General features: G+C 42.5%; 1 protein-coding gene across 1 annotated transcript; it reads left to right on the forward strand.

Moving 5' to 3' along the window:
• Positions 1-47: 47 nt before the first annotated feature.
• On the forward strand, positions 48-8,769 carry LOC121304793 (N-fatty-acyl-amino acid synthase/hydrolase PM20D1.2-like). The gene is made up of 13 exons (XM_041236188.1): positions 48-489; positions 1,045-1,131; positions 1,700-1,932; positions 2,344-2,430; positions 2,545-2,678; positions 3,332-3,451; positions 3,871-3,946; positions 4,387-4,448; positions 5,162-5,240; positions 5,820-5,891; positions 6,283-6,448; positions 7,383-7,482; positions 7,561-8,769. Exons 1-13 carry the CDS (start codon positions 246-248, stop codon positions 7,688-7,690), a joined length of 1,590 nt encoding a protein of 529 aa, XP_041092122.1. The 5' UTR covers positions 48-245; the 3' UTR covers positions 7,691-8,769.
• Positions 8,770-11,250: the final 2,481 nt, after the last annotated feature.

The raw sequence follows: 11,250 nt of genomic DNA on the forward strand, positions 1-11,250 counted from the left end.
GTTTTTATTTTAATAAATGCATGGTACGCTGTGCCGTCTAATATCTACGCTTATATGCGTGCAAGTACGGTAAACTTCACATCACATGTGCACCAGATTAACAAAACCAAACCTTTAGCACATATACGATTACAATGTTTATTCAAGTACTCCCCAGGGAACAAATGCATACAATCTGACAGTCCGTGACATTCATTTGGGTAATGTGACAAGGGACAGCACAGACAGCAGTTTACGTTTTTACAATGACAGGCAGGAAGAGCACAACAAGCAGAAGCACCTGCAATCACGTCAAAGTGTTCAGGCTTGTAAAATTCGCAGGCATTGGTTTCTTGTTAATCTTTCTGCTTCTGTTGGTAACGGCACTCATAAGGACCCTCACCTTTGATACCGATGCGGGTCTCCAGCTTGCCTCGTGGGAAAAACGGGAGCAGATTCCTCCGCACATCAGCCAGCTGGAGAGACAGCAGCTAATTGCCAGATTCAAAGGTACAGTTATAAAATAAATACAAATCTTACTGTGTGTGCATACTTTCAAACTCCTGCGTAAAGCAAGTGGGATTCAGCTGGCCCCTGAACGCACGCAAGTCCAGGCTCGCCCAGGTATTGTTAGAGTCCACGTCCCGACAACACACCCAACGATCGCTGTGTAGATTTGTAAAATTGGTTTTCCATGACTTTTTCCAATGCATATGGAGTTTGCAGCCAAGGGTCTCTGCCATATACATCAAAAGCATTTAATTATTCAATGTTTAATGAACAATGGTTTTGTGCAGTACATCTTATATAGATTCATACTAACGTGGGGCGGGGCAATCTTTGCCCGTTTGCCATCAGTCAGACAACTGTAAATGGTGTGGCATGGACAGTCTTGGCCGTTTTACCCCACTTTCAGTAAACATTATCATTGAATTGGCAGTCACCCCCATTGTTAATTCTCTGCGCCTAAAACAGGTGTGCACTAATCCAGGTCTTTACTGTACCCCTGTGCTCTGCCCCGTTCAATCTGCTAACCCACACACGCTGCTTCGTTTCTCTTTATAGATGCCATCAGAATTCCCACCGTGTCTTTCTCGCAAACTCAGTTTAACACCACAGCCCTGGAGGAGTTCGGAAGCTTTCTGCTCAAAGGTAAAGCCCACGTCAGAAGGGAAATATATTTTTTATGTAAACTGGTTGGTGCTGAATCTCTGCAAAATGACATTTCAGACGTCTCTCTACTAGACTAAGAGATTTATTTTATTTTATTTAGCTTTTTTGTTTAAAAAAAAAACTTTGCCCTCACTTTGCATATCCATTCACTAATTAGGTCTTCACTGTGTAGTTCTTAAACAAGCCTATGTTTTTAGCAAACATGTATTTTCATATTGAAACATAACATCTGGTACTATTCAGGGCTTTCTTTCCTGTTTGTAACCAACCAGCTGATTCCCCTGATTGACACTCCTTGTAGCCAGTAGTAAAAATTGCTGATGTGAAATGACCTTGAAAGTCTTAAGTGTAACAGAATTTCCCGGAAGACAAGGCAAGCAAACCGAGGGTTGTGTTTTATAATGAAAATAAGTGTTTGCAATATCAGACATGTGAGACCTGTATAGTGAATTGATAGGTAAGTGTTCTGTTAGGTTCAAGCACTTTAAGTTCTGGGTGATCAATGCACCCTTGAGTTCTGACGCCCGTGTGTCTGTTCCTTTGCCAGCCTTTCCTACAGTCTTCTCCTCCGCTCTGGTGAAGCACGAGGTGGTTGCGAACTACAGCCACCTGTTCACGGTGCCAGGCTCGGAGCCGGATCTGCAGCCCTACATGCTGCTTGCCCACATCGACGTGGTCCCTGCCAGCCAGGAGGGCTGGGACGCCCCTCCCTTCTCCTCCCAGGAGATCGACGGCTTCATCTACGGGCGAGGGACCATTGACAACAAGCAGTCCCTCATGGTAAGAGGTATTAGACTGGCAAATACACTTCTGCCATCAACTTTAAAAAAGTCCTTCTTTTTGAGTTGGAAAATAAGTAACTCCTGGTGCAGAGGTGACACGCTGGAGGTATTGTGAATCTGATGATCTTTCTTTTTCTAATGAAGATCATATTTTGGAATTGCTTAGATGCCTCTCCTTCAGTCCACATTAACACATAGATACGTGTCTTATTCATTCTGCTCCTTGATCTCTGTATGCTGCTGATTTAAGTTTGAGCCACACATGTTTTTAAGGTGTTGTTTGTACTTTGCAATTGTCTTTTTATTGTTTTCCAGGACCCCCTTGTAAATGAGGTCACAATCTCAATGGGTAAATCTCCTGGTTAAATAACTAACCAAATAAATCCATATGCATGTTGTGTTTTTAAAGGGAATCCTCCAGGCTTTGGAATATCTGTTAGAGAGAGGCTACAGACCCCGACGCACCTTCTACATTGGGTTTGGACACGATGAAGAGGTAAAGCAGCTCTTTAATCACACGGCTCTACCAGACACATCAAATCTGCTGCAATATGCTTTCCTGATTTCATTTCAGTCTCTGGGCTAGTGGCTGTGTTTTGTTTGTTGGCAGGCGAGCGGTCTTCAAGGCGCAATGAATATCGTTGCCCTCCTGAAGTCGAGGGCAGTGAAGCTGTCCTTCCTATTGGACGAGGGCTTGGCCGTGATGGACGGGATAATAATGGGTTTGCAAGGACCAGCAGCTCTGTAAGCCAGAGCCCAGAAACACACTGCAGAGAGGGCCCAGTCACACTTTTTTGTTGTTGTTCTTGCTAAGCAGGACACTCACCTGCATGCGCCACCGCCTTCCATTCCTAAACTCAGACTTTACGGTATTGGGACATCTATAAGACATAACTGTTGCGTTATCCGTTTTCTAGTTGGGCCGTTCTATAGGTATTACACCTTTAACTCTTTTCTGCTAAGTAGCTTTGCTTGCAAGACTACTGTAGTCAATTAGTTTCAATGCCTATAACATAATAAAATAGCATACCCATATTACAAAAGTTTGCCATGGTAAAACATAGGTACGCATTGTAAAGGATAGCAAGGTCTGGTAAAGCATGTTAATAAACCTGGCAAACCAGGGTAAACTATGCTAAATGCAAAAACACTGTGTTAAAATTTTATAAGGGCAAAACCAGGTGCCACATGACTGCTGTGTCGGGTGGAGCTGTTTTGTTTAAAGGTCTGGTGTATTGAAGGAGTCAATGAGGGGAAAAAAACAGCTTTTATAATATTTGTATTGAATTGTTTAACCCTCTCCACTGTGCTGAAGAGGCCTGAAATTTCAAGCATGTGTGTGCAATGCACACCACGCTTTCTCTGTCTGATCCCATGGGTTTCTGTGTCTGGTACAGCATTGGCACCAGTGAGAAGGGGCAGGGCAGCGTGAAGCTGAGCGTCTCCACGGAAACCGGGCACTCCTCCATGCCTCCGAGTGAGACGAGCATCGGCATCCTGGCAGCGGCAGTGTCCAGGTGAGGAGAAGGGGGAGCAGTCCACAGAACGACTCCCCCGGCCACTCCCCCAGTTAAAAGCACGACATGGTGGTGTGCAGGTCGGGGGGGGTCATCCAGCCAGGGGAACACAGGTTTGCATCTTGGCTGTGCGAAGTCACCGGCCTTCACCGGGGATCCCAAGACGCGCAGGCAGTAGCCCAGCAACAAGACTTCATGCAACAGATATAGGGAAATATTGAAATTATAGTCCCGTATTTACACTCTTAAGCAGCAGTGCCTGCCAGAAGGAATTCCAGAGCAGATTGGTGGAACAGAGCTGTAGCTATTTCTGGGCAGTGTTGCAATGTTCCTGTTTACTGCTGAAATGATAAAATGCAGTGGCTTACTGCACAGTTACAAACCTGTTCTGTGTTTTTTTTTGTTATTTTTTTTTCTAGGCTGGAAAGGAACCCCATGCCCAGACTGTTTGGATTAGGACCAGAGCTGGCTACCTTTGAACACCTGGCTTCCAAGGCGAGTCTGAAACTCACAAACCCCTGTCTGCTGGCCCAGACTGCCTTTGAATTAACGCCAGCATTCCCATAATGCATTTCCATTACTGTTGCACTAGTCATTACTCTGTGCCACTATCATTGTTCTCTAAATCCGATTGGAGTAGCCAGAATTCCACTCAAATCATGTGACAGTGTAACCTTTCAACTCTGCCAGCCCCACCTACTCTACATGTGTACCGTATAGGCAGAAAGAGGGTCCGACACAGTTACAAAATTACACTGACACGTGATTTCAAGGGAATAAGCAGATAGGGTTTGACAGACAAGCTCAAAGACAGATTTAGGAAAAAATGGGAACTCAGTATTAGTTAGCAAGGTCTGTGTAGCTGTCCTGTTTCTACACTCTGCGCATTGAAAGCGTGAGTAAATATTCCTGTGTCTTTCTTTACTGTTTTACAGTTCAGCTTACCTCTGCGATTCGTTCTGACCAATCTTTGGCTCTTTTCCCCTCTGTTAAGCAGGTAAGAATCTGTTTGAATGCCTCGTTGCACTAATTGCATAGCATAGCCAATTACGGCAACAGGCTGTTGTTTTGTTTGTACAGCACAGCTACCGTCCTCGTTATAGTGAATGGAATATGGGTTAGATAAATAGTAAGCCTTTGCTGCAGCGTGGAGTTTGTGTCTGTGTTAAATATTACAAAAAAACACGAGGACTTACACTAGGGTTAGTAGTTAGCAGTTTCCTGCTGGCTTCTGTGACTCTGCGTCAAACTTAATACATACTTAGTACACATAATGGTGTACAGTACCGAATGAATTGAACAGGGTTTCTATTACAGTTGTAAACAGTAAAAGCAAAAATAGATGTAACTCTAAGCCTCTATTACTATGCTGTGTGGTTTGATTGATTTGTTTAATCGAGCTTCTTCCTTGTGCAGTGGAAAGTTATGCACCACACGTGCAAAGTGACTGGAGTCAAACACAGGTCGACTATGTCTTATAAAAGTGTCCCATAGTAAAAACAAAGTGCAACAGAGCACAGTGAAAGCATGGTAAAGAATATCGAGGTATGGCGTAAATCATATTCATGGCAAATCAGGATTATCTATGAGAAATGTATAGTATAGCAAGCATACAACCTCTCAATAATTTAAAACACAGTCGGCATTTAACGGCAGAGGCCTCTGCCATCCTTCACTGCTTTGGTTTGTTTCGGGTGTCTGTTTTCGTAGGGTTCTTGAAAGAAAGCCCGAGACCAACGCTTTCATCCGGACCACCACTGCAGTTACCATGTTTAACGCTGGAATAAAGGTACGGCTCTTTCTTTTATTCCTGTTCCATGAGAGAAGAGTAAGAGGGGTGAGACTGACACTGTCTCTGCGATTGGAGCGCGTGGAAGGGCATTCCAGGGGAGCTAGATTTGTTCATAAAAGATTCAATTAGGCTGGCATGATGGGTTGCAGATGTGCTCTAGGCAGAGTAAACCATTCCTTTTTTTTCTAAATGTAGAAAATGAAACGAAGTTTATGCTAAACTAATGGCCAGTTATAATGCCGTTTTCATTGCAGCCATTTTAACATGGTGAGACTTGAGATGGTATACCAGCCTGGTACCAGAAGTTACAGGTTAAAGCCTGCAGGTGGCGCTGTTACTGCTGAAATAACGTGCTGTGCATGGGAACTGGAAATGCTGAAATATCGGTCCTTCACATCCAAAGGAACTCGGCTGGCATTTTCTTCCAGGGCTTGATTATAGACCAGCTTTACTATTGCAATTCAAATACAGTGAAGGGTGACTGACAGGTGGGTGTAACTGTTCAGTCTCAGTGATTTCAAAGCTAATGGCTGCCTCGTTCTTTGTCTGTGTTTGTTTGCTTTCTCGTGTTTCCAGTTAAACGTTATCCCACCATATGCAGAAGCGCTTGTGAATTTCCGGATCCATTCTGCACAGACCCTGGAAGAGGTGAATATCCTAAAGGATTTTTCCGAATGTGGTGTTGGCTGCGGGTTTGTTTAAAAAGTCCACTCCTTCCTGTTCTGTACATGAAATCAGGAGCAAATGCTACAACTGCCATTGCTTGTAAAAGGAAGCAACTTTCTATTAGGGGTCCCCCGTTTCATATTGAAAATACTATAAGAGGGCCCTGTTCACAAAGCTCCTTGTTTTAAGAAACTTTTTGCTTTCAGGAGTGATTATAAATGATTATTATTCATAATAATGTATTTTTTATGCAGTGCCTTTGTCAGATCTGGAGCTGTTTAAAATTCTAAATAGATTATTATATTTTATTTTGTTTATAAACATAGCTAGACAGATAGATTACCAGTGAGATGCCTCCTCTTGGTCTGTGTAGGTTCTGCAGATCGTCAGAGACACGGTGGCTGACGAGCGTGTGAAGGTGGACCTCATCAGCGGATTTGATCCTCTCCCCGTCAGCTCCCACAGCGAAACATCCTTCGGGTATCAGATCATTAAGAAAACAGTGCTGGAGCTGTTCCCTCAGGTCTCTGTGGCACCAGGTATCCAGCTTTGATGCAACTGCTAAGAACCAGCACAGCACAAACCCCACTGAACTGCAGCAGAAACTATATATACAGCTATGGCCAAAAGATTTGCATCACCCTATAGCGTTAACTAATTTTGCTTCATGAAGTCGAATCAAACCTGCTGAATAATGTTACATTAACGTATTGAATTACCATACCGCTTTGTAGTTGCCATGTACTTCACGTAAACAACTGACAAAAATGGAAAAATGTGACATTTCGAAATCTAACATGAAATACTGTACTACTGTTATGACGTCCGGCACAGTGCTCGGTTTTCTGTTTGTTCAAGAAGTTGTCACACAGGTTCAGGTTCTTCCAAATATAGAAACCCAGTGAAAGGTGACCACCAGGCAGTGTTGGTTACACTGCGCTCATGTGAGTGTTCGGTAGGTGCCCTGTGTTCAGCGCTGAATGGGCTGTTGTTTCAGCGCTGAATCACTACTCGAGGTTTTTTGTAATGTGGCTATAGTGTTTCATGCTTGCCTTTAGGGTTAGGCTTGACTATGTAAAATAATAGTGATTAGTGATCTACAAGCAGAAATAAGACAAAGAATGCCTTTGCCCTTTGGAGCAATCTTTTCCAATGAGTGAATGGTTGGTTGTTCTGGGGAAATCGGTTCATTACCAATGTGCATCTAGCGGAAACGAGAGAGATTTGAATGTCATGGCAGGTATTTTGTGTAAGATTGAAGATTCAACACTGCCTTTGCACAAATCACTGCATAAAAATGCCAAAAGCAAACTCTTGTTTTTAAAACACACCTTTGCTTTGTTCTTTAATACTAAAAGCAGCTGTTAGTATAGCGTTTCCATTCCAGCGTTTCCATTGCTGCTTGCCCAGTGGAAGTCAGCTGTCCTGTACTGAGCCTCATTCCTGCTGCTGTTTTGTTGTGCCCTGTCCCAGGTATCTGCGTGGGGAACACCGACAGCAGACACTTTGTCGACCTGACCAAGGAGATTTACAGGTTCACTCCGACCTGGTTCAAACCAGGAGACACGCGCAGGTGAGCCCGCCCACAGCCTTCGCAATCCGCTCCCCGTACGATGCTCTGATTGGTTAACTTTCCCATATCCCCCACCAGGTTCCACGGAATCAACGAAAGGATTTCTGTCAAGAACTACGAAGAGGTTGTGATGTTCTATTTCCGACTGTTCCAGAACTGTGATATCGGGAAGCTTCCGGAACCCCACGGCAGTGTTCACGAACTGTAGGCCAGTGATTGGACGTGATTTATGATGCGTCTGTACTGTACCTAGACTGGCAACGTGTATTAAGGATAAGAATACCGTTGCCATAATGAAGATTGATTCATGAATCATTATACTAATCAAGATTGCTACAGTGGATCAGAAACGATCATATTAATCGATGTTCTGCAACTTGAAAAACCTTGAATCAACTCTGATCTTCCAGTTTGCCCTCCCTGCAGAAAGAGAGTGATTCTGACGCTGCTCTCCGTACCTAATGCATTCCACCACTCATCTGCACAAAACCAGAGCCAGGTGACGGAGGCAAAGGTTTTGCATATGGTTTGCATTTTATCGTTTAAGCATTACACTGGACAGGCAGTTGAGGGTTTTGGATGAGAGTGTTTTTAGGCATGGTGTCTATTTTATTGATTTAAATAGTAACAGATAGCAGCTTAATGTAAATGTTGTCAGTTTCTTGTTTCAGTTTCTATTTCCAGAAAGGGTTGTTCTATTTAAAAAAAAAAAAAAAAAAAAACACATAACAACAGTCTGGCCTCTGTTTTTATTTGAGAAGGCATGCATGATTTATTTAAACCAATCTAGACACTATGGCCTACACACTTGATCACTGGAAACATTCCTGCTTTCTGACTGCTTTCGTTGAGACCCAAGAGTTAGATTGCCAGTTATTATGCAGATTTCTGGCAATCTGTGTGCATGTTATACAGCACCTCTTCAGAACCTCTCATTGGATTGTGATGACATCAGATGTACACATTCTAGAACCTTGTGAGGTCTGTAGAATCTAGCTCGTGTGACATTTTTCTAATCCGGCTTGTGATGGGTCACTGTGGGGGCTATATCTTGGAAACCATTCTTGCTTGATCAGAAGTTGCATGGACATAATTAAAAAATGTTCAGGTTAGATTTCACTTGATTTAAGAGCTACAACACGAATCAGGTAGACACTACTACTAAAATCTAGCAATGCATTTTTTATTGGTAAGATTTTAATTTAAATACAGGCAGCTGAAGCAATGTTGAAGCACTGATTGTAAAAAGAAAATGAAGATGCAGAGGTACACGATGTGAAAATAAAAGGACAAATCCAAGCTGTTTTGTGGTCTTTCCTGTGATCAGCTGCACGAGAACAAGAGGTGTAGAATCTCTGTCAAGCTTGCAAGATGAAGCAATCAAACTCGTGAACTTTGCTGGCACTGTTTAATCTTCTGTGCAGGGATGGGTGGCACTGCCATCCTGAACCATCGTGTGTGTTTTTCTTGGCCATCATTTTGTAAGGGGGCCAAGGTTTCGTTGCACAGCAGTTAGCAATGGAAAAAACAAGTTCCCCGTTCAAGTACAGCATTCTCTGTCTAGCGAGTTAGTCTGAAAGAATAATTTACTGGGATTGGAAAGGGAAGGGAAGGGATTTCTTACTATTCCTAAAACCATGAGGATATTCGAATACTGGACAGCATAGTAAATGTTCAGGGAATTGGAAAATAAATCTAGTGATGATTATTCTCAACAGCAGCATTAAATCAGGTCAGTGAGAGGCCCTAGTTTTTTTGTTTTTTGTTTTTTGTGGTTGTAAGTAATGCATGAACTCAGTGTTACTGGTAGATGAGCTTAGGGGCCCAGATAGCAAGCTGCTTCTAATAAAGCTGCTGATAATTGGAGGCCGGATTAAACTTGATAACAATCCTCTTGAAAAACAACAGCTTGCTTATGAGTGCATAGTCTAGAGATCTCATTAGTGAGTATGTAGAGGGCTTTTGTCTCAACGCGCGTGAAATAAGCAGATGGTCCGTGTACCGTCTTTATTTATTTTGATTTTGTGTGGCAAACAGATTTTAGCACAGGGTGGGGAATAAAGCGACACACCATGAGGAAAGTGCTGGAGGATGAACATCGTGCCGGTTGGGAAGAGGTGACCACCAGGTCCTACACCGTTCTGCTTTTCATCCTGGTGTTAAATCTGACAGCGTTTCCGTTACCTATATAAACCAGCAGATACTGGACCAGAATCTGATGGTCATACCGATTGGTCTTGCACAGCCAGATTGACGCCCTCACCGTTGCTTCTTCTGGAGACAAATGTTCCAGCAGCACCCGCAGGAGCACCTGCACATAAACCTAATCCTGACCTCAAACCTTTAATCATAACCTTACAGCCACTATCAGACTGCAAGATTGCTACTGAATCCTTCAGCGAGATGACTGAACACCATGAACATTCACGATGCTAGATCCCTCAGTGCTTGTTATAGAATATTCTCTGTACAACAAGTGCTATTAAATATATGGATGTTCCATTAACGTTTAGTACCAGGCAAATAAGTTTTTTTTATGATCAGATGGAAATGATGCCACAATCCAGTCTGCTTTCATCTAGCGCTGTTCGTGCGGAACATCCCAGGATGCTTTGCAATAAAAACCATCGGACAGTCAACCCAGCTCAGAAATAAGCAAACTAAAACGAGTATGATTTTAAATTTGATTTAAAAGATTCGCCTGTTCCAGCATTCCTGTCATGACTCGGGACGGAGTGCCAAAGGCCCTTTCCCCTCCTGATTTAAGATTAGCTCCAGTGTTTTAATATTCCTACAATAATCAGTATTGAGTGATGCAGCAAATGTAATGCAGGGTGCTGTAAGATTCAATGTAAGCTGATATTTACCTCCCTCAAAGTGTCTAGAAAGCTCACTGATGGCTGTGTTGTACAACACTCTGTTCAATAGTCTCTTACACTTTTTTTTTCTCTAGAACTATTTCTTAGCTGTTTGACTGGGCTTTTGACTGCTGGAAAGAGGTATTGTTCTCTAAAACGTTGCCTGGCTTTGTGTTATTAACTTACCTCCTGTGGTCAGAGAATTTTCCGTCCTTTCAGCAGTTTTTGCTCAGCTTTATATGAAACATATGAAAAGGGCTCACTAATTCAAGCATGGTAAATCCAGTTCCCTTTGTGAAAGGTGCACTTTTACTAAGCTTTGCCTCATAGTTCCAATACCTTATATTAGAATTGCTGAATTATAGAAAAAGTCAAATATAGTATTTTAGACCCAGTCTTGATAAATCAGCTGTACAATTGGACACACACAAAAAAATCCTGCGCGTGTGTGTGTTTAGTACATTCTTTAAAACATTAATTGAACCATTTTCTGCATAAAATGTTTTTAAAAATAGCTGAAGAAAGTTGTTTTGGACCCACAAATATCTTTTAATTGAATTTCTTACCATTACTTTTATATGGGGGGGAACAATAGCATCCTCACATCAGTGTCATGCATTTGCCTCTTCCATAGGCCCCCTGTATAAAGACTTTTTTTAAAAATATTTCCCCATATGTCACCATAAATGAAAGGGTTAAAAGCTGGAATTTTTTTTTGTAACTGTGTTTTTATAATAGTGTACTGGAACATGTTCCCAGAAAAACCCAATCTGATACATTCAGCATGGTCTGTGTTAGGCGAACCACCTTTTAAGATCGGCACAGAGCATGTACCAACATAAAGAAGTCTCTTACTACTGAATACACTCGGGCATCTAGATGTAGTCTTTGAATACAATAATCTTCAGAT

The sequence above is a fragment of the Polyodon spathula genome, chromosome 39 (genome assembly GCF_017654505.1).
Source record: "Polyodon spathula isolate WHYD16114869_AA chromosome 39, ASM1765450v1, whole genome shotgun sequence".
NCBI lineage: Eukaryota > Metazoa > Chordata > Actinopteri > Acipenseriformes > Polyodontidae > Polyodon > Polyodon spathula.

Bases quoted from the DNA above. Each gene is read 5' to 3' on its own strand.
- LOC121304793 (XM_041236188.1), top strand. From the start codon at position 246: ATGACAGGCAGGAAGAGCACAACAAGCAGAAGCACCTGCAATCACGTC. The intron at 2,431-2,544 runs GTAAAGCAGCTC...GTTTGTTGGCAG, and splicing joins GGTTTGGACACGATGAAGAG to GCGAGCGGTCTTCAAGGCGC. The intron at 4,449-5,161 runs GTAAGAATCTGT...CTGTTTTCGTAG, and splicing joins TTTTCCCCTCTGTTAAGCAG to GGTTCTTGAAAGAAAGCCCG.